We start from the raw sequence: 17678 nt of genomic DNA on the forward strand, positions 1-17678 counted from the left end.
ATGCTTTTCTTTCATCTGTTATTAAAAATATCACAAATACTTGATATTCATAAGAATTGCAAAGTGGAAAATATTCACTTAAAAGTGAGAATTCTGCAAAAGAAATCCTCATTCATCTTGAAGAGCAAGATGGGGGGTTATTTGAGGTCTTCAGGCAGCAACTGAATAGTGAAGGGAAGAAACACTACCAGGACTTTTAACTTCGTCATGAGGTCTCTTGGGAAAGTTTCTGCCTAGGAGACGTCCCAGAATTGAAGTTCCTAAGTGACTCATATACAAAGCTTCAAGACAAGAGAACCAAACCAATGTTTGGTAATTTCCCTGCACTTGGTACGCTCCTCATGCAACTGTTGAAAAGACGACATGAAAGACACTCTGACGTACAATGTTACTGCACGCTAAACGATGATTCCAGAGAATGTCCTGGGCCCTTTCCACATGGTCTTCTTGAGGCTTATGAATTACTGAATTATCTTTTAGGCTCATCTTTAAGACAGAGACTGATTCTGAGCCCAAGCAGATCAGAGTCACCAACCAGCCTCCTTCTGAACTGATGCCCTCAATCCTGCTGCCGGGAGCCAGCAGTGAATTCTGAGACCAGTAAAAACAACCTGAAGATTAGGGAGGAAGCAAGTGAGAAGCCCCTCAGCTCTAAGGCTACCTTCATAACACTCAGGAGTTCAGTACCAGAATGCCATCTGTGCAGGGGAGGGGCCCAGGATTGGCTCCCATGTCAACAAGACACTAACCGAGTGGGAGACGGACAGCACAGGTTCCTACCTGAGCTGGACTCCCTGCAGTCCCGCTCCCGTTGCCACCTCCGCTGCTGCCTCCTCCGCTGGCCTGTTTGTGCTGCTGGGAGCCCGTCATCTCCGCCATCCTCCTTTCCATCTGCTCCAGTCTCTCCAGGATGGACATCCTGAACTGGTTATCTAGGACAGGACAGGAGGAGGAGTGAGGTTGTGTTCTGGAAGAAAAGCACTTGACCTATGGTCTGTGCCAGCTTGCAGAACTGGCATCCAAAAGGCCATCAGTAACTCTCCCAATCAGGGATCACTGTTCAGGCCAGGTCCCCAGTACAGAGATGACCCCAACCGAAGACTGACATCTATGGCAGGCTGAAGTTCCCAGCCAAAAGCACAAAAAATCCCTTTGTGTCAAAGATCCTGCTTTTGGTTTCCTGTCACTCCATCTCTGTCAAATTCCCAACAACTACCTTGAAGAGATCTGGGAGCATGCCCTGGAGTGAACATGCCAAGTGACTATCATTTAACAAGCACTAGTGGAGAAGTGGTGGTGCAGGAGAGGAGGAGCTATCAATCCCAGAAAACAGTACTATCTGCCTTGTCTAAGCAATGAGTTTTTACAACAAAGTAAAAAAAGTTTCCTGAGCCAGGCTATAGTTTTACACTACATTCTAGAGACTGTATCATTCACTACCTAAGATTCTTACATGTTTCTTTTAACGCGTATTTCTGTCAAACACACACAAGTACTTCACCTCCACTTGAAAAAAAAGAAGACGTCACTGTTGGAGCTAGGACTACAACTCAAGAGATGAGCTGAGGTTCCATGCCATGAGGCAAGACCAGAACACACGCACCTGCACCTTCACACATCTTCACCCACATGTTCATGCACACACAAGCACACATCCACCTTGTCAGTGAACAGACCGAGGCAGCCACCTCCTGCTCTGATAGGCAGACTGGGAAAAGCAGGGAAGCAGGAAGATGTGGTAAAGAGCAACAGGTGGGGGCAGAACTTCAGTCAGTCAGGAAAGGTAACACTGGAGTGGACCAGAAGTGGGACAAATGCAAAGGCCCTGAGGTACGTCACTAGAGGACCAGGGTGTCTGGTGGCTGACCACAATGACGGAGAGCACAGGGTTGGAGAAGTGGGCACGAACTAAACAGGGCACAGCTGCCCAGAACCCTGGCTCTGCCTTATGATAACTGCACAACTCAAACAAAACTTCTGGTGCCTCAGCTTCCTCCGCTCTGGAAAGGGCCAGCAGAGAACTGCTTGAGAACTGCGTGGGTTACGAGGCACACGTGCTCAGAGCACGCCACCTCCCAGGTTCAGCGGGCTAGCCACCATCATCTTTAGCAACTCAAGAGCTGTGATGACAGCTTCTCAAACTGCACTGGCACAGCTACTTACTAGACCTGCCCTCTGAGTGAAGGAAGGAGCCACCTGGGTCAGTGTTCCTCACCATCCAGGCCACAGACACCAAGACCAGAGGGCCAAGTGACCACTGCACGTGAATGAGAAGGAAGGGCAGGGCCACCCCTTGCAGGAGCCTCTTGCAGCCCTCCCTTGCTTTGCCCTCAGGGGCTCAGACTCTAAACCATCACCTGAGGTAAGTGAGGCATGAGAGGGTAGCTCATCTGTGTGTCTCTAGGACCCAGTTTAACCTTCACATGACAACAGGAATGAAGAGTTTTTAAGAGGGAAGAGGCACAGGCACTTTGTCCCACCTAGGGGACAAAGGTACTCTCTTTCCAGGAGGCTCAGCTAGGTAAACACATAGGAAATACCCTTTCTGCAGGCAATTCCCAGCACTGACTTAACAGCAAATCAATTTTATATCACAAGCCACACAAACAAGGTACTGTTTTCAAGAATCCTTATTTCTCCAGGAACAATACTGAAAGAAAAATCCTCTTTTAAAGTGAAAATAACATCTTTGTTCCAATTTCACACACAATGTTAAATACAGGCAAACAGCATGTTAACAAGTTGGAATAAATTTTTCCTGTGGTCATCTGCCTGTGGCCATTTTTACCCTGTGATTGTTGTAGGGACAGACGAGGCAAGGCACCTAAGACGGCAGGAAACAGTTTTATTTGGCTGCAGCCAGGTTCAGAGGGCACAGCTTCTGTTGTAATCAATCAATCCCCTGAACCCCAAGTTCATGGGTTCAGGTAGTTTCAGAATTTTATACCCAGCATGTAAGGGGAGGGGCTCAGAAGTTCAGAGTCTGCAGAAGTTCACATAAAAGCAGCTTTTTCTTTCACTGTTCTGGGCAAGTTAACTCTTCAAGGACAATACCTGAGAAGGGAGAGCGGCTTCTCCCCTTTCTTTCCTCCCTCTGCCAGCTGTTACCAGGGAGCCCAGTTGGTAACTTCTCTTATCTTATAAATGTAGTCATCTCTGTGAAGCCCAGCTCAAGGCCAGAGGCTTATTTACACATTTCTACAAACTACTATACTAGATACATTTGTGAAAACCTAGTGAGGGGCTGTCCAGCACCTGGAGTGGTGATTTCTTCCCGGCCAATGGCCAAGTAAAACTGGGCAATATGAAAATAGGGAGTTTATCTACATTGAACTCTTTTGTACAGACTCTTGCTGACAGTCCTAAAATCAGTCATGGTGAAGATTTCTGGAGAAGCCCAGTTAAGACTTTTTGTGGAAGAGGGGGGTGCCCCTACATGGCCACTAGTGGAAAACACCAGGAATCCAAAAACCTCACAGGAGAAGCCTTCTTCGCCTAAAGCCAGCTGAACACTGAAAACACACTCCTCAGCTAGAGCTCAATTCAAAGCAGTGTGACGGTCCCCTTCATGCAGCCCAGGTGAACTCTCTAGCTTATTCAGAGTTTCGTCAGACCTCTATTCAGAGAGGATCGAGAAACCTCTGTCAGGTGGAAACAGCCTGGACTAACTCTGCATCTCAACAGCCACCAACCGGCTGCATCTCCTGCAAGCCTGAGATCTTGTAGCTACTCCACAGTTGCCGGTGCCTACTGCTCATTTCAGAGCACAGTGAAGCAGAGCGGCCGTGGCAGGTCCAGGGCAGAAGGCTCTCTCCAGCTGTCTCCCCCATGCAGGCGGCTTTGTTTGGGCAGAGCTGCAGTGCACTGTGAGTGGTCCCTCCATTCTCCCACTGGGCAGACACTGCCGAAATAAGCCCCCAATGTTACCCAGCCAGGCTGGCACCGCATCACCAGGTGAAGACACTCCAGTAGTCACAACAATGGCTCTAGGACTGCCACAAAGTTCACTGGCCTTCCTTCCCAGCTGCACCCCCTGATGCTATGCAGGCAGCACCTCACACAGTAAGCGCCTTTAAGCAGCACTTGATGCTCAAAAGCAATTATGTGCCTCTCAACAAAACTGTCATCAGCATAACAGCATCTCTGAGCCTCAATTCCAAAAGCAGAAGGGAGTGATAATTACAATAAGATGCTGATCTCAGAGGGAAGTGACTGAGCCAACACCCCTGAGAGTGCAGGCCTCTTCTCCGTGCTGACTGAGAACCAGAGACTCCGACACACCTCCCTCCTCTGAGTGCGGCCTGGCTGGGCTCCTCAGTTAGATGGAAAGAAAAGGGTATGTACTCTGAAGTATGCAGGGTGTGATTTGGGCTGAAGAAATGACGACTTAGAAGCAAAATTTCTAAAAATTCTGATTATATAATAGAGTAAAAAAAAAGCACTTTTTCAAGATTTACTTAAGCACAAATATTTATTGAATACCTATGTGCAAGGCACTGGGGAGCATCCACTAGTGAAAATCCCTGCCCTCAGTTGCTAAGAAATAATTCCTGCAACCTGGATGAACCTACATATTTAAACTCCTATGTGAGGCAGAGGAAATGATGTATAGATATAAGGGGACTGATTAATTTGGCTCCAATTCTCACCCATGATGCCGCAAACAAAGCCAATTTTGAGAGAGGCCACTGACTCTTCCACCATGAGAACCAGAACTCACGTAATCAAAGGCCCCAAGAGACTCCAGAGGATCCAGCCAAGGAGGTCAGTGGTCCGATCCCTACCTTCCACCCAACAGTCCTGAGAGTCCTGTTCTTATTTCCGTGGTAGGAAATAAGAATGAGTCACCCTTCTGCCACAGAAAACACTGTTTGCCTCCACACCAGACCTCAGGGAAGAGCTGTATGGGTCTCCTCCTAGTGGCACATGTGACATCCTACCGAATGTGTGCAGATGACAGACAAGTTGTCCAGAGATGGACACCAATCACCTTGAGCATCTTGCCCAAGAAAATAGAAATGCAAGTGCTATGTTTACACTAGGTGCTCTGGTGAGAAGGCAACAGGAGGAGCCGCCTGGCGAGAGCTCTGTGGGTGTGATCCATTCCTTGTTGGGTAGGACTCTATGCTTCCGTTGGAGCAGCTGGTTCTTGGATCAGGCTTGAACAAGTACTTGGGCTCAGGAGAGAGGAGTCATTGCTTTCACGCAGGAAACAGGCTGGGGTCTTGGGGCAGTGGTCCTTAAAACGTGGACATAGCCAGCAGCAGCAGCAGCCCCTGCAACCACTCTGCTCTATGCTACCATTCCTGCTGTACCTTGCGTCTTTGTGTTTTTCCTTTACTTAATGACTGAAGGGGAGCAGTTCCCAAGGTCTGTCTTTGCCCCTGCATTTCTGTATTTACCTGCTTGGCTTCAGGGAATGGGAAGGATTCCTTCAACCACCACACAACTGTTCCTCCACTGCCTTCAAGATGCACACACCAATGCCCAAGGCAAAAAGTAAAGAATTCTGTTGGCTTGGTGGCAACTGGCTCATGATTCATTCTGCATCCTTTTTGTGGAAGCACCATTTCTAGAGCAGGCAACAATGACACAGTGGACAACCACAGGAGCCACGGTAAGTTCTCAGTGTAACCCATTGAGCCAGGGAGGGGAACTAAGCTTGAGTCATGGATGGGGACATCTACATATGCTATTCGGAGTTCTCCTGAAAGGAGATTTGTCCTTCTCCATTTAATCACTTATTTACATCAGAATGAACTCATATATTTTCTTGACACTCCGGGTCACAGTGTCTCTGATTCCAATACAGCATTGCAGTACTTAGCCTTCTGGTAACATTTCAAACATAGAAAAATGAGGATGAAAAGCAATAGCATGTTACCTAGACACAATAAGCCAATTTAATTAAAAAAAAAAACAAATAAACAACCCCCCCAAAAAAAACCCACAAATCTTTTGGATGCACTAAACTACAGGAAAAAGAAAACTGTCAGCCTAATTTCTGACTCTCAAAGGCAGATACAGGGTAGAGCAGCATATCCAACTACAGTTATACCCCAGTTCTTGTGGTTTTCAATGACATAAGAAAAAATAAAGAAAACATAACCCAGATGGCATTGAGCATTACAAAGATCAAGAGGAAGATGAAGAGACAGTGCCCAACCACCCACTGGCCTAAGAGTCAACACGTGGTTCACTGGGCATTCACAGGTATTTCTGACTCTTGAAGGGATGCATTTTAAAATGTGCCAAATTAACATTCCCTTACATGTTCAAAATTCCTTAGTACCACCAAAGTTTTAAAAGACAGAAAAATTTCAGGAAATCAGACACCCACAGTATGTTCTAAGTTTAGAAAGGTGGAGCTTACTGCTGTAAAAGTGGAGAATCCCAAGTGTTTGGGCATCTGTTTTGAGTAAGAAGTGCCTACGCCAAGAAATGGGCCACAAGCCAGACTTCCCAGGCACTCGGCACCCAGCAGCACCGCCTGCTTCCTCTAGGTTTTGAACACTCACTTTAAATCTTGGAGGCTGTTCATTTTCATGGCTGTATTGGGTAATGCTGTGTGAGGTGTTGCCTGACATTATATCAGATAATTTAGTTTAAAAAATTAAATCCCTTCCTTTGGACCTATAAAATAAACTTAAAACTGGTGTGGTATGGCATGCTCTTTAGCTACTATCCATTTTCAGGGTTCTCTCTTTTCATAATTCCTGTTCTCCAAACCCACCGGGAATTTTCCATGCCTTTGGATCTTACCAACCTTTCCCCATGTCCACCTGGTTAGCTTCTTATCCTTTAGAGTGTGGCTCAAACACCACTTCAATAGTATTATTAATAGCAGCTGAGCTGCCACTGAGCATCTATGTAAACATTCACTCTCTGTGTATTATTTCTGATATTCAAAATAACAAAGATTTTCCTCCTCATTTCAGAGGAAAAAGTTGAGGCTCAGAAAATCTGTTACACACTCAAGGTCACTCAGCTTGTAAGTACAGGGCAGAGCTAACTTGTGCACCAATCAGTAGGTTACCACTTGTTCCATGTGGGGGAGAGTGGTAGAAATGATCAAGACACAATAGAGCTGGCTTGGAAAACAGGTGAGGAATGCTTGAGTTTACTTGGCTGGCTGTCATCAAACTTCAGCTTAGGTAAGAAAATTATGTAACTACGGTGTTTTGGCTTATCTTCTGGCAGCAAAGCTGGAATATCTGACATCTTCACAGGCAAACCTGAATTTCCCAGCAATGTCACTTCCCTTCAGCCACTGAGCTGCACCTGAAAAACACAGATCCCTAGCTTTTAGGTACTCCCCCTGTTCCCTGGCAAAATGGGATGTTCAGAATATAAATGACTGGCAGCACATTTTAGTGAAAGGAGCATATATAATTAGTTACAGAAGTTTTTAACAAGTCTGACAGGTTAAGTTGTTGTACAAACATGAAATTTCAATTGTGCTAAACAAAAGACACATTCTCTAGAACAGCCTCAGAAAGCCTGCATGGACCTCAGAGCCAGCAACCAGTAATGCACAGTATCTTCAAACAAGCCCCTGTCCTATGACTATGTGAGCTGAGCCACCGCAGGTCCTATTGCCAGAGTAGAAGAGAAAGTTGAGCCTTGGCAGGTAAATGAATGAAGGAGCAATCGTCAAATACCATCTGCTATTTTAAAACGCGTTATTTGTAGCTCAAGTGCACATGTGCCTCCTGTTGCTATTTGGCCTGGGAGCGAGAGGCCATCTCTCATGCCATTTACAGCCCTTGGCTGCACTGGCAGGAAGAGCTGATGAGGCAGGAGGAGGCCGGACTGGAGCTATTCCTGTAGAGGACTGTAATTGCTGTTTAGGACGTCTCCTAAATTTTTTAGGAAGCTCAGAAAGACAGGGAAAATGAAGTCACTTAATTCCTTCCCAGAATAAATGGGTCCACTAGAACCCATTAAGCTGCTGCTCCCCTGCAAGCCCTTTAAGATGTCCAAGTGCAGAGGAAAGGGTAAGGGCTAGCCGGAGACGAGGCACAGGCTGTACCACTCTGATTTTCCACAGCAAGGGCTAAATTTAGCCTCAGGAAAAACTGCCATACTCCACTTTCTAAAAACTCTTCAACTCCAAGTACCAAAACACTGAAATATAAAAGTAGCCATCCTTCTCAGACTTCTTCATTTGTAAGAATTTGGACTCATTTTTCTTCTCCTGGGTCTTTGTTTTACACTATTCTTAAAACTCAGAGCTTTAGACCTGTCTGGAAGAATCACTTGGGATGCAACTCTTAATGACCGAATAACAGCACTTTGCAGACAAAATGTTTCAAGGACAGCAAAGCATCTCACAATGACTTTTCATGTGAAACCTTTTAGTACCAATTAGAGGTATATGAGGGCAAAATGCTCAGACCTATTCTCCAAGGACACAAAGGCTTAGTGGGATGTCCAAGAAGCCCGGCCATTGAGACAGCAGTAAGTGTGCAAGAACACCCCGGATTATGCCGGAGCCAGTGTTGCTGTTAATGCAGGAACAAATCCAACAGGAGCTAAAGGCAGTCAAACAGCAGATGATTAACAGGGGTACAAAAGAGGCCAGGAACTCCAGGGCAGAGCTTGCACCCACCTTTATACAGTTTACCAAAAAACAAAAAATTGCCAGTCTGCTAACTTCAAAAAGCAACCAATTTGGAGGACAGCGTCCTAAATAGTTTCAGTGTATCTAAAAAATAAGACGTATTAGAGTGGCTCAAGCAGTAACACGCTCGCCTGGCATGCGCGGGGCGCTGGGTTCGATCCTCAGCACCACATAAAATAAAGATGTTGTGTCTGCCGAAAACTAAAAAATAAATATTAAAAAACTCTCTCTCTCTCTTTTAAAAAAAATGAACAGAGACATTCTAAAGTAAGTGAAATGGCTGCAAAAAGAATGGGAACACATACTGCCACCAAGACACAGATGAACAATCTGGCCTGGACATGGAGATGTGAAGGTGAAAAGAAATTGAAATGATTGTACAAAGGAAAATGGAGAGCAAGAGGCCTGATGCTTAGGAATGAAAAACATTTGAGATGAGGAAACACACAGACGTTGACAGGAGGCATGCATGTATTAACTAAGCACCAGCAGGCTCTGCTGTGGTGCCCACCGCTATCAAAAGTCACTTAGATTTGTTAGGGATAATACGGAGAATGAGGGCAAGAACAGAGGCATTCCACACATATTTACTGACACCTGCCACCAGAGCTGGCATTCTAGGGAGTCAACAACCAAGACACTCAAGTTGTATTAGCCACAGGGCTCCAAAAATCAAAGGTAGAAGCCCTTACTTGAAGAACTGAAGTCTTGCCACACGAACAAAGAGAACTCGTTGCCTTGGAGGCCAGTGGTTCTGTCCATCCTGGTCACCGCTAAACTCCTGATACCTAGCAGGACACCTGTCACATCGCAGGGCCTCAAGAAATATCTGGTGAATAAGAGTGAATTTCGTCCACTTACAAGACGTGAGCTTCCACAGGGACAAGGTAAAGGACACCATGTGGAACAAAGTATTTATTTCCATTAGTCATTTCTGGGATATTCTTTTTTTCTAGTCAAGTTATTAAAAGTAGTTTCTTCTTTTCTCACCCAGCCACCCTTTACCCCATCCTCCAAACACACACCAAGGACTAGGCCCTTGAAAACCAACAAGCAACCACCCACCTGCCCCACCACTTACCCGCCTGAGGCGGCAGAGACAACACTTTAATCTGGTGGTCTTTACCTTATGGTGCTCCATGAGGTCAGGGTGGGGACAATGGGGAGGGCAGGTCAGGGTGGAGACTGAAACCTCAGTAAAACAGAAAACTGCCAGGAAGATGTGTAACTTGGTACCTGAGACAAGTAGTGACATGATCCCAGCTGCTTCTAGCTAACACTTCTACTCATTCGAGATCTGTCTGTTATGAGTTCCTGGTGGTTTTCAATGCCTGACTGAGAAACCACAATCTCAGGATGATGGTTGGACAAGTCCTCTAATGGTTTCAGACCTGTTCTCCACTTGCTGTTCAGGTCTGGGCTGGCAAGGCTCTGCATCAGAGCTAACTATGGGGTGCCATCTGCACAGACGTTCTCAGCCATCTTGCGAACGCTGAGTGTTAAATTCTAAGATGTTCCAAAAATTTCTGTTTTTCGTAAACAGTGGATTCTGCATAGATATAATTCTATTCCACAATGCAAAGCATAATAAACTATTTTTCCCATAATGCTATAAAGATTTTGTAAAATCCAGAATATAGATAAAATTCCAACGTAATAGATGGAAATGCATGTATTTTAAAAGGAACAGCTATATTCCCTAAAATATATAAATAAGTCCTAATGTATAACTTGATTTGAAAATATTATTTCATAATTCACTGCAAGCCTTTCTGATATAGAATAAATATTTTTAAAATTCTAAAACACATCAAGGAGACATACCAAATCTGCAGGGTACTCACTTCCACACTGTGAGTCTGGGAGGAGTAACTTAAGTATCACTTGTTCTGTTAGCCCTCGTCCCCTAGACCAGTGTGATCTTCCAATGCAAATTCCAAACCAGGGAGGTTTGAACAAATGTATTACTGAGGCCTAATCCTTCGGATAGGGTAGAAAAACGAAAAACACAGTATTTTGCTCTCAAGTGGGATGCACCTTGACTTCATACAGCTGTGGGAGCTGTTCTGTCCTGCTCTCCTAGTGGCAGGCCTCTCAGGGTGGGCCTCCTGAGTCATTTACTCAGGGTACGATGGGTCTACAGGTTTAGGGGGCATTTATATCATGAATCAAAAGGTTAATAACAGGTTCAGTGGGCACTGTCCTCTCTTTGCCCACCCTGGTCTCCTTCATTCACCCTTCCTCCCTGTTTCCTACTTTTCCTCCCGTTCTCAATCCAGTTCCCCTAAACCTCTTTATTTCACCTCCCTGCTCCTGCTTAACTAGAAACAAGCCTGGATCCAGACATTCCTGTTTGAGGTGTCTAAAAAATATAGAAGTGTGCTGTGAGTCGATATCCTTGCAATAAAGGCAGTGCTGCGTTCCAGAGGACTATTCCTGCTTGGGATTAAAGAACACCAAAGCACCACTGCAGACGAGCAATCCATCAGATATTCCATGTGGCTCAGCTTCAGCACCTTCTGACACTGTGGCTTAAGTCAAGGGTAAATCAGACTATTCAGAGGAATGCAGGTCTACTATCAACTTTTTATTGAACAGTCCTCTGGTGAACCTGGTTCTTAAATGCAGATGACTTGAATGTTTTAAAGTCCCTTGAAGGAAAAGCTTCCCATATTTAGCTGGCTTTAAGTTGTTTATCACTGAGTAATTCAAGTGGCTTCTCTTCTGCAGGTCAGTGGCCCTTAACTTTAAGCCTCTTACTGCAATAAAACAATGTGATGATTGGTAATGTTTCTGGTGTTTTGTCCTGCATAGGTAATTTCTTTCCACATCCTTGGTGGAAAGAGAATAATTGCCAGATTTTTAATCTATTCAACAACAAATGAATGGTTGGCCCTGTTTACGATTTGGTTTCTTCCCTGTATACCACCTGAGACTGCCCACTGAGCAATTTCCATGTGCAGACACAGGGAATAAAAGGACTTCCTCCTAGAAAAGAATCCAGAGTGATATTCTCATCCTATCTGTGCATAGGCTCATTGACAGTGATAAAAACTATAAATCCTTTCCTAGAACACCACACACTTCATATAAAATCGTGCATTCAATTTTAGGGGACTCACGGACTCATAGATCCCAGGCTCAGAATGATTTTGTGGGGACTGGTCTCTGAAGAGTTTCCCCAACAGCACTCTATAGAACACTGTCCATGAGACGTTGATCAGTAGATGATGAGAACAAAATGCTGTGTCAAAGATGTTCTAGAAGCACTAGGTTAAATGCAACTAAATGTATTACATTTCATTTCCATGACTTTCCTGAACTTAATATACTCATCATGTACACTACAAACAGAGAGCAGGGAGGGTGCCTCCTGAACTCACCTGGACCTTGTGTAGTATTGGAGACTCACAAGTATTTCCTGTAAATGATGTTCACCCAGGAGTCTGCAACTAAAGTCAGCTTTAAAGAACTTTAAGTCTCTGATTTGGGAAATTCTTGGTCCACACTATTCCTCATCTTCTTTACCCACCAGGCTAAGCTCAGGAGCCACTCCAGCCCACCAAAGGCCTCAATAAAGTCATATAGATGAATGGTAAGTGTCACCCAATGCTCTGGTTGGAATACAGTCTGTCAACTCCAAAACTCATGCTGAAATGTAATCTCCATCATGGATGCTGAAAGGTGGCACCAGGTGGAAACCTGGAGAGGTGACTAGGGTTCTGCCCTCCTGAATGGCTGACCCACTCATGGGATTAGTGGACTTTCTGCTGTAAAAGCAGGTATGGATGGCTAGGCCTTTGGAGGACTTCTCAATCCCTGCTGTGTGACACCCTAAGATGCCAGCAAGACCATCACCAGATGTTGCTTCTCAACCTTAAACTAGAACGAAGGTTGGACCGAAATTAACCTTTTCTTTTTATAAGGAACCCAGTCTGCCATGTTAATAGCAACATAAAACGGACCAAGATACCCAGGGAGCAGTGTGGGAAACTCCTGGCCCCAACACTTCCTGGCAATGTTTTAGAAGCCCCAACTAAGACAGGGAGCTACTCTTGCTCTGTGCTCAGTTTAGGTGGTACTGACTTCAGTTCTTGACTCCAGGAGTCAGTGTACCAGTTTGTCCTTGCTAACGAGAATATACCTCCCCTTACTCAAGTGGCTGGGCATATAACTCAAGCCAGGGCAATAAGAGAGCATTTCCTGGAACCACTAGGACAGAAGAGCTGTCTTCCTGGAGACATTTGCTAAATTGGCAGAACGTAAGCCTGAAATTTTAGGTAGGCCACCTTGCTGTCACTTTGGTAACATTTGCCTGAGAATAAAATCTACAGAGATGACAGCCAAGAGAGGGTGAGATTCCTGAAGACACCACTTGAGCACCTAGAACCAACTGTACCTGAAGAAAACTCTGAATCTGGACTTCATAAGAGTCATAAATTCTCTTTGGTATTAAAAGTCAATTTGAGTTGTAATTTTGTCACTTGCAGCTGAAAGGAAGCTGTCAAGTTAGTCTTTTAACGGACATGTAGATCTTTTTGCTAAATAACTAGAACTGTTCTACTTCTACTTACAAATACAGAAAAAAAAAATGTTATTCCCTACCATTAAATATACTTAGTAGCAGAAACTAAATGTCATTAGGACTTCTCTAGAAAACATGGGATAAATTATGGCAGAAACAAGCTGCCGCTTATTTGAAACCTGATCCAATGTTGATTACTCAAAGAAATCAGAAAGACAACAAAGGTATGCTGAGCCCGGGCCTAGCTGGAGACCATCTGTGCTGTTGAGTCACATACACACAGAAGTATCCTCACTGTTTCAGGCTTTGGGTCCCTGCCAAATGCAATGTCATAACAATGACAATTCCCACAGAAGAGAATCACTATGGAACACTGGAACTAAAAGAGAATTTAAGAATCATCCACTCCTATGGCTTTCAACATTTTTAGACTGTGGCCCACTCACTGTAAGGAAAAGAATTCCATAGAAACACATACACACACACACACACACTTCTGAAACAAAAGCTTCCCAAATATCTACCCTTACCATGTGCGATGCACTCTGATTTTAAAAACTGGTATTGACCCATTTGAATGATTTTCTGAGCCACCAGTAGATTTGGGAAACAGGTAAAGGATAAGATCCAGAGAAGTAAGGTAATTTCCTAAGATTTCTCATTTTGTTCAGTTAGCGGCCAACCTGAAACTTAAACCCAGGGCCCGTGCCAGTGCAGAATATGGAGGAAAACAGCTGTAACCTATGCACATTCCTCGACAGCAGGCTCCCAGCAGGTCTTAAGAGGTCTGGGAAGATGATCCAGGTGTCTGACCTAAGCTATTTTACACTGGCACAGCGTCCAGGATTTTTAGGGCCACCTCAAGACCACAAAGTGAAAACTCAAACCTATAACAGGCCCTGAGCTGGCCTGAAGGGGCGATCACATCAGGTGCATGTCCACATTACCAGGAGATAGGACCAACTGAACACAGGAAGGAGGATCAGGTTTGCCTTGGGCTTGCGGAAACAATCTCACTTCTAGCTTCTCGCTCTTTCCAACAAGGAGCACCTTGCTTGCTGCGTAACCTGTCAGCTAACGTATCTGTGAAACCCCGGCTCCCTGATTCCACCATGTTGGGTGTGCTGGGGATATAGTCGAGACACAGCCCTGGCTGCCACCCCCAAGAACCATGATCTGATCCAGGGGATGAGGGAAAAGGCTTCCTTAATCAGGAAGACTTGAACTAGGCACACAGAATGAAAAGGAAGAATTTGACGGGGACGGTGGGGCACAGTACATTCAAGGGCCTGAATGCAATCGAAGGCACACCCTGAGCATATGGTAGGAGGCGCAAGAAAAGTAAGACCTAGAAAGCAGTGACATCGGGAAGGTGACCGGGAGAAAAATGAGAGACTGCCTGGTTAATCCTAGTGGTCAACTTGTACTAGTTTAAGACAAGGGGAAAATTAATTTCTTGATTCACCACCACATTCCCTATTACAAAAACATTACAGAAGTATATCATCAGCAATTTCACTTCTATAACCTTTACTTTGTTTAAACTCCTATACTTTATCTTCTTCAAATTACAATTTAATTATTATAATTTGCTTAACAATTTCTATACAGTAGGTGCTTAAAAATGTGCTGATTGATCTCGCCACAACATAGGTCTAAGGCTACTGTCCTATTTTTATGTATATAAGACAAGATAAAATTAGGCAAATGATAAGTACCATGATGCTTTCAAAACTAAAATTTCAGTTAGTACATGAAAGCAGCCTTACTGAAGTACCAAAAAAAAAAAAAAAAAAAAAAAAAAATTATACTGACAACCCACTCAATTTTTTTAAAAGCCTCTATTTGTGAGGTTTCTCATCACGACTTTAAAGAGCCACCTGCTATATACTGCTGGACAGTGGACTTTGCTTCCTGATGGCAAAGGCACCTCCCGTCTGCCTGCTGTGTGTTAACCCAAATGGAGGCACCTGGGAAAACAGCAAAGAAAAGATGGTCAACTGACTTCAGGGCAATTCAGTCAGGAAGAGGGTAAAGACTAACCTTGCCGAGCTTCATAATTATGAGCACAGTGTCCTCATGGTACAAGGTAATAACACCTGTTGTGTCACCTAGCAGGCTAATCAGCACTTCCTAAATGTAAAATGAGACTAATTTTAACATGTGGTCCTTAATACAATTCAACACATCTCATTTGGAATTTTCCCATCATCACTAAAAATTGACAGCTGTCAGACTTTACATGGGATATAAAAATAACCACACACCACTTCTTCTACATTTGCCAGGCAGCCTAAAACACAGCTTGTGGCAGACCACTAGAAGGTAAGATTTTACAAATGAATGTTCACTGACTTGGTATCTCCATTTCTCTTCCTGTACCTTCAGTTTCCTTTTCCCAATCCTCCTTTATTTTCATGTTTTTATTTTATTTTGCATCGCTGTATAATCCCTCTCAGAAAGCTCCCTTAAATCACTTTTTTGAACTCGAGGTATATGCCAATAAACCATGTCATTGGTGGCTGGTTATCAGAAGCTTTTTGACAAACAAATCCATAACTGAAATAAGCTCATGGACATTAGGCTTCTTCACTATGACAAAATGCCCAGTTGATATTTAATAATGAAGACCTGGCACCACTCAGAGTCTCTTTTTGAAGAGATCAATGGAATACAAATATTAAATCACTTTAAATCAGAGGAAGCAAAGCCCTTTAAACGTGAGACAACAGGGTGGGCAAACAATGAACAGCGGGGATGAAGGGCAAGTGCACACAGCTCAGGCTGGATAAAGGGCTCCCAGAAAACCACTGCAAAAGAACTCACCTGAAGAACTGTGCCAAGTTTAATGAAATGAGTCTTTGATAAATTTCTGTGTGATTCCTAAAGTTGTTGCTTATATAAATGTACTAACAATTTTTTCTAAATGTTTTTAAAAAGACAGCCTACAAGCACAATTCTGTAACTTCAGAAGTTCATAAAATGATAATCAAAACATCAGAAAAATTACAATGGTTCCCAGAGGAAATTCTATATCCCCCCCGAATTTACATTTCCTGCATTACCAAAAATTCTTTTGTCAAACCCTTGTGTCTCAGCTGTCATTAAGAGCCTCACGTCTTTCAGTAGGGAACCTTGCTATGTGAACCAGCTAACTTTACTATCTTTCTCATATGAAAGAATTCTAATCCACCTGTTACCCAGACCTGGAACAACCCAACCCAACAACCATGAATACGCTGCTACAGGGACATCTCTTCTAGACAGCAGGGCCCAGGTCAGTCCTGAACAGAAGACTTAAGAAAAGCATCAAAGAATGTTTGTGAGCATATCACAAAAGCAAAAGATAAAAATCCTAAAATCACACAATGTTGTTAACTCCTGCATTACTGTATTTCCTATTGGTTTACCCAGATTGCAATTAATCAGGATGACCTAATCAGGATCCTTAGGAATTCACAGGTCTCTGCTTGTATCACTACTAACTAAATTTATTTGAGAAACACATATTCTAAATAAATAATATTTTCTAGAACAGTAAACGTTATTAATCCCTAAATCTAACAAAGAAAAAAAGGAACAAGCTTATTTGCTACCAACTAATTCTGATCTTCATTTATAACTACTTTCCTATAAACACACACCAGAAAAAACGTTCTGTGCTACTTAAAAACACTTCTCTTTATCATGTTCTTGAGCAGATTCTATAAAAAAAATCAATAAATGATTTCTTTAGTCAATAAGATAAAACTCCTTTATGTCAACAAGATAGTTTACCAAAAGAGGGCAAAACTTGTTGGTAGCACAGTTTTGAACTATCAGGGTATGGTCTTACTGGCAGAATATAATGCATTCAACCACATACCTGAGGCGCTCCGTGGTTATCTGAGAGCCCTTCTCACGTTTACCCAGTAGGCTTTCCTGATTAGATATTTCAGGATAAGCAATAGAAATCATATCAAGTAACATTGGACAAAATAGAAAATGGACTTTAAAACTGTCATTCCCTGAGGAGACAATTAAGAAGATAATGTACAAGAATATTATTCTTTTAGAAATTTGTTCTAATGCCCAAGTTGTAGAGAACTGGTTTTAGTATCTGCACTAATCAACAGAGACATCATCAGTGCCATCTCTAAGGTTGTGTCAATCGCAGAAGGTCCTAAAGTGCAAGCCGGCCATCTGCGTGGTGCGCTGGTCCTGTCCTCTCCTGTCCCTGGACTGCAGGTGAGCCAAGCTCAGGAAGTTCTTCCAAACCTTTCCTCTCAACTTTCCCAACTGCATTCTGCGCAAAGAAGAACAAAGCGTCCCTGCGCTCCTCCGGGCTGCTCTCAACCACGGCTGTCCCCAGGCGCCTGGGCCCGCAAAGAGGCCAGCTGCTCAGCGCCCCGCTGTCCCCGTGGCGCTCCGCGCGCGGGGGAGGCTGCGCGGGCGGGCGGCGCGGCAGGAGGGAGCGCTCACACCAAACGCCAGCGGCTGCAGTGGCCGCGGCAGGAGGGGCCCGCGCCCCGCCCGCGCGCGCCCGCACAC

At 44.2% G+C, this 17678-nt stretch overlaps 1 protein-coding gene across 5 annotated transcripts in view; it reads right to left on the reverse strand.

The window, feature by feature from the left end:
• Camta1 (calmodulin binding transcription activator 1) overlaps positions 1-17678 on the reverse strand; it is a 762517-nt gene that overhangs the window by 31075 nt on the left and 713764 nt on the right. For all 5 annotated transcript variants that reach the window (XM_076861377.2, XM_076861374.2, XM_076861379.1 and 2 more), the window contains one exon: positions 781-932. In XM_076861377.2, coding sequence (XP_076717492.1) covers positions 781-932 — 152 coding nt within the window. The remainder of the gene's footprint in view (positions 1-780; positions 933-17678) is intronic.

This window comes from Callospermophilus lateralis, chromosome 7 (assembly GCF_048772815.1).
Source record: "Callospermophilus lateralis isolate mCalLat2 chromosome 7, mCalLat2.hap1, whole genome shotgun sequence".
In the NCBI taxonomy this organism is placed as follows: domain Eukaryota; kingdom Metazoa; phylum Chordata; class Mammalia; order Rodentia; family Sciuridae; genus Callospermophilus; species Callospermophilus lateralis.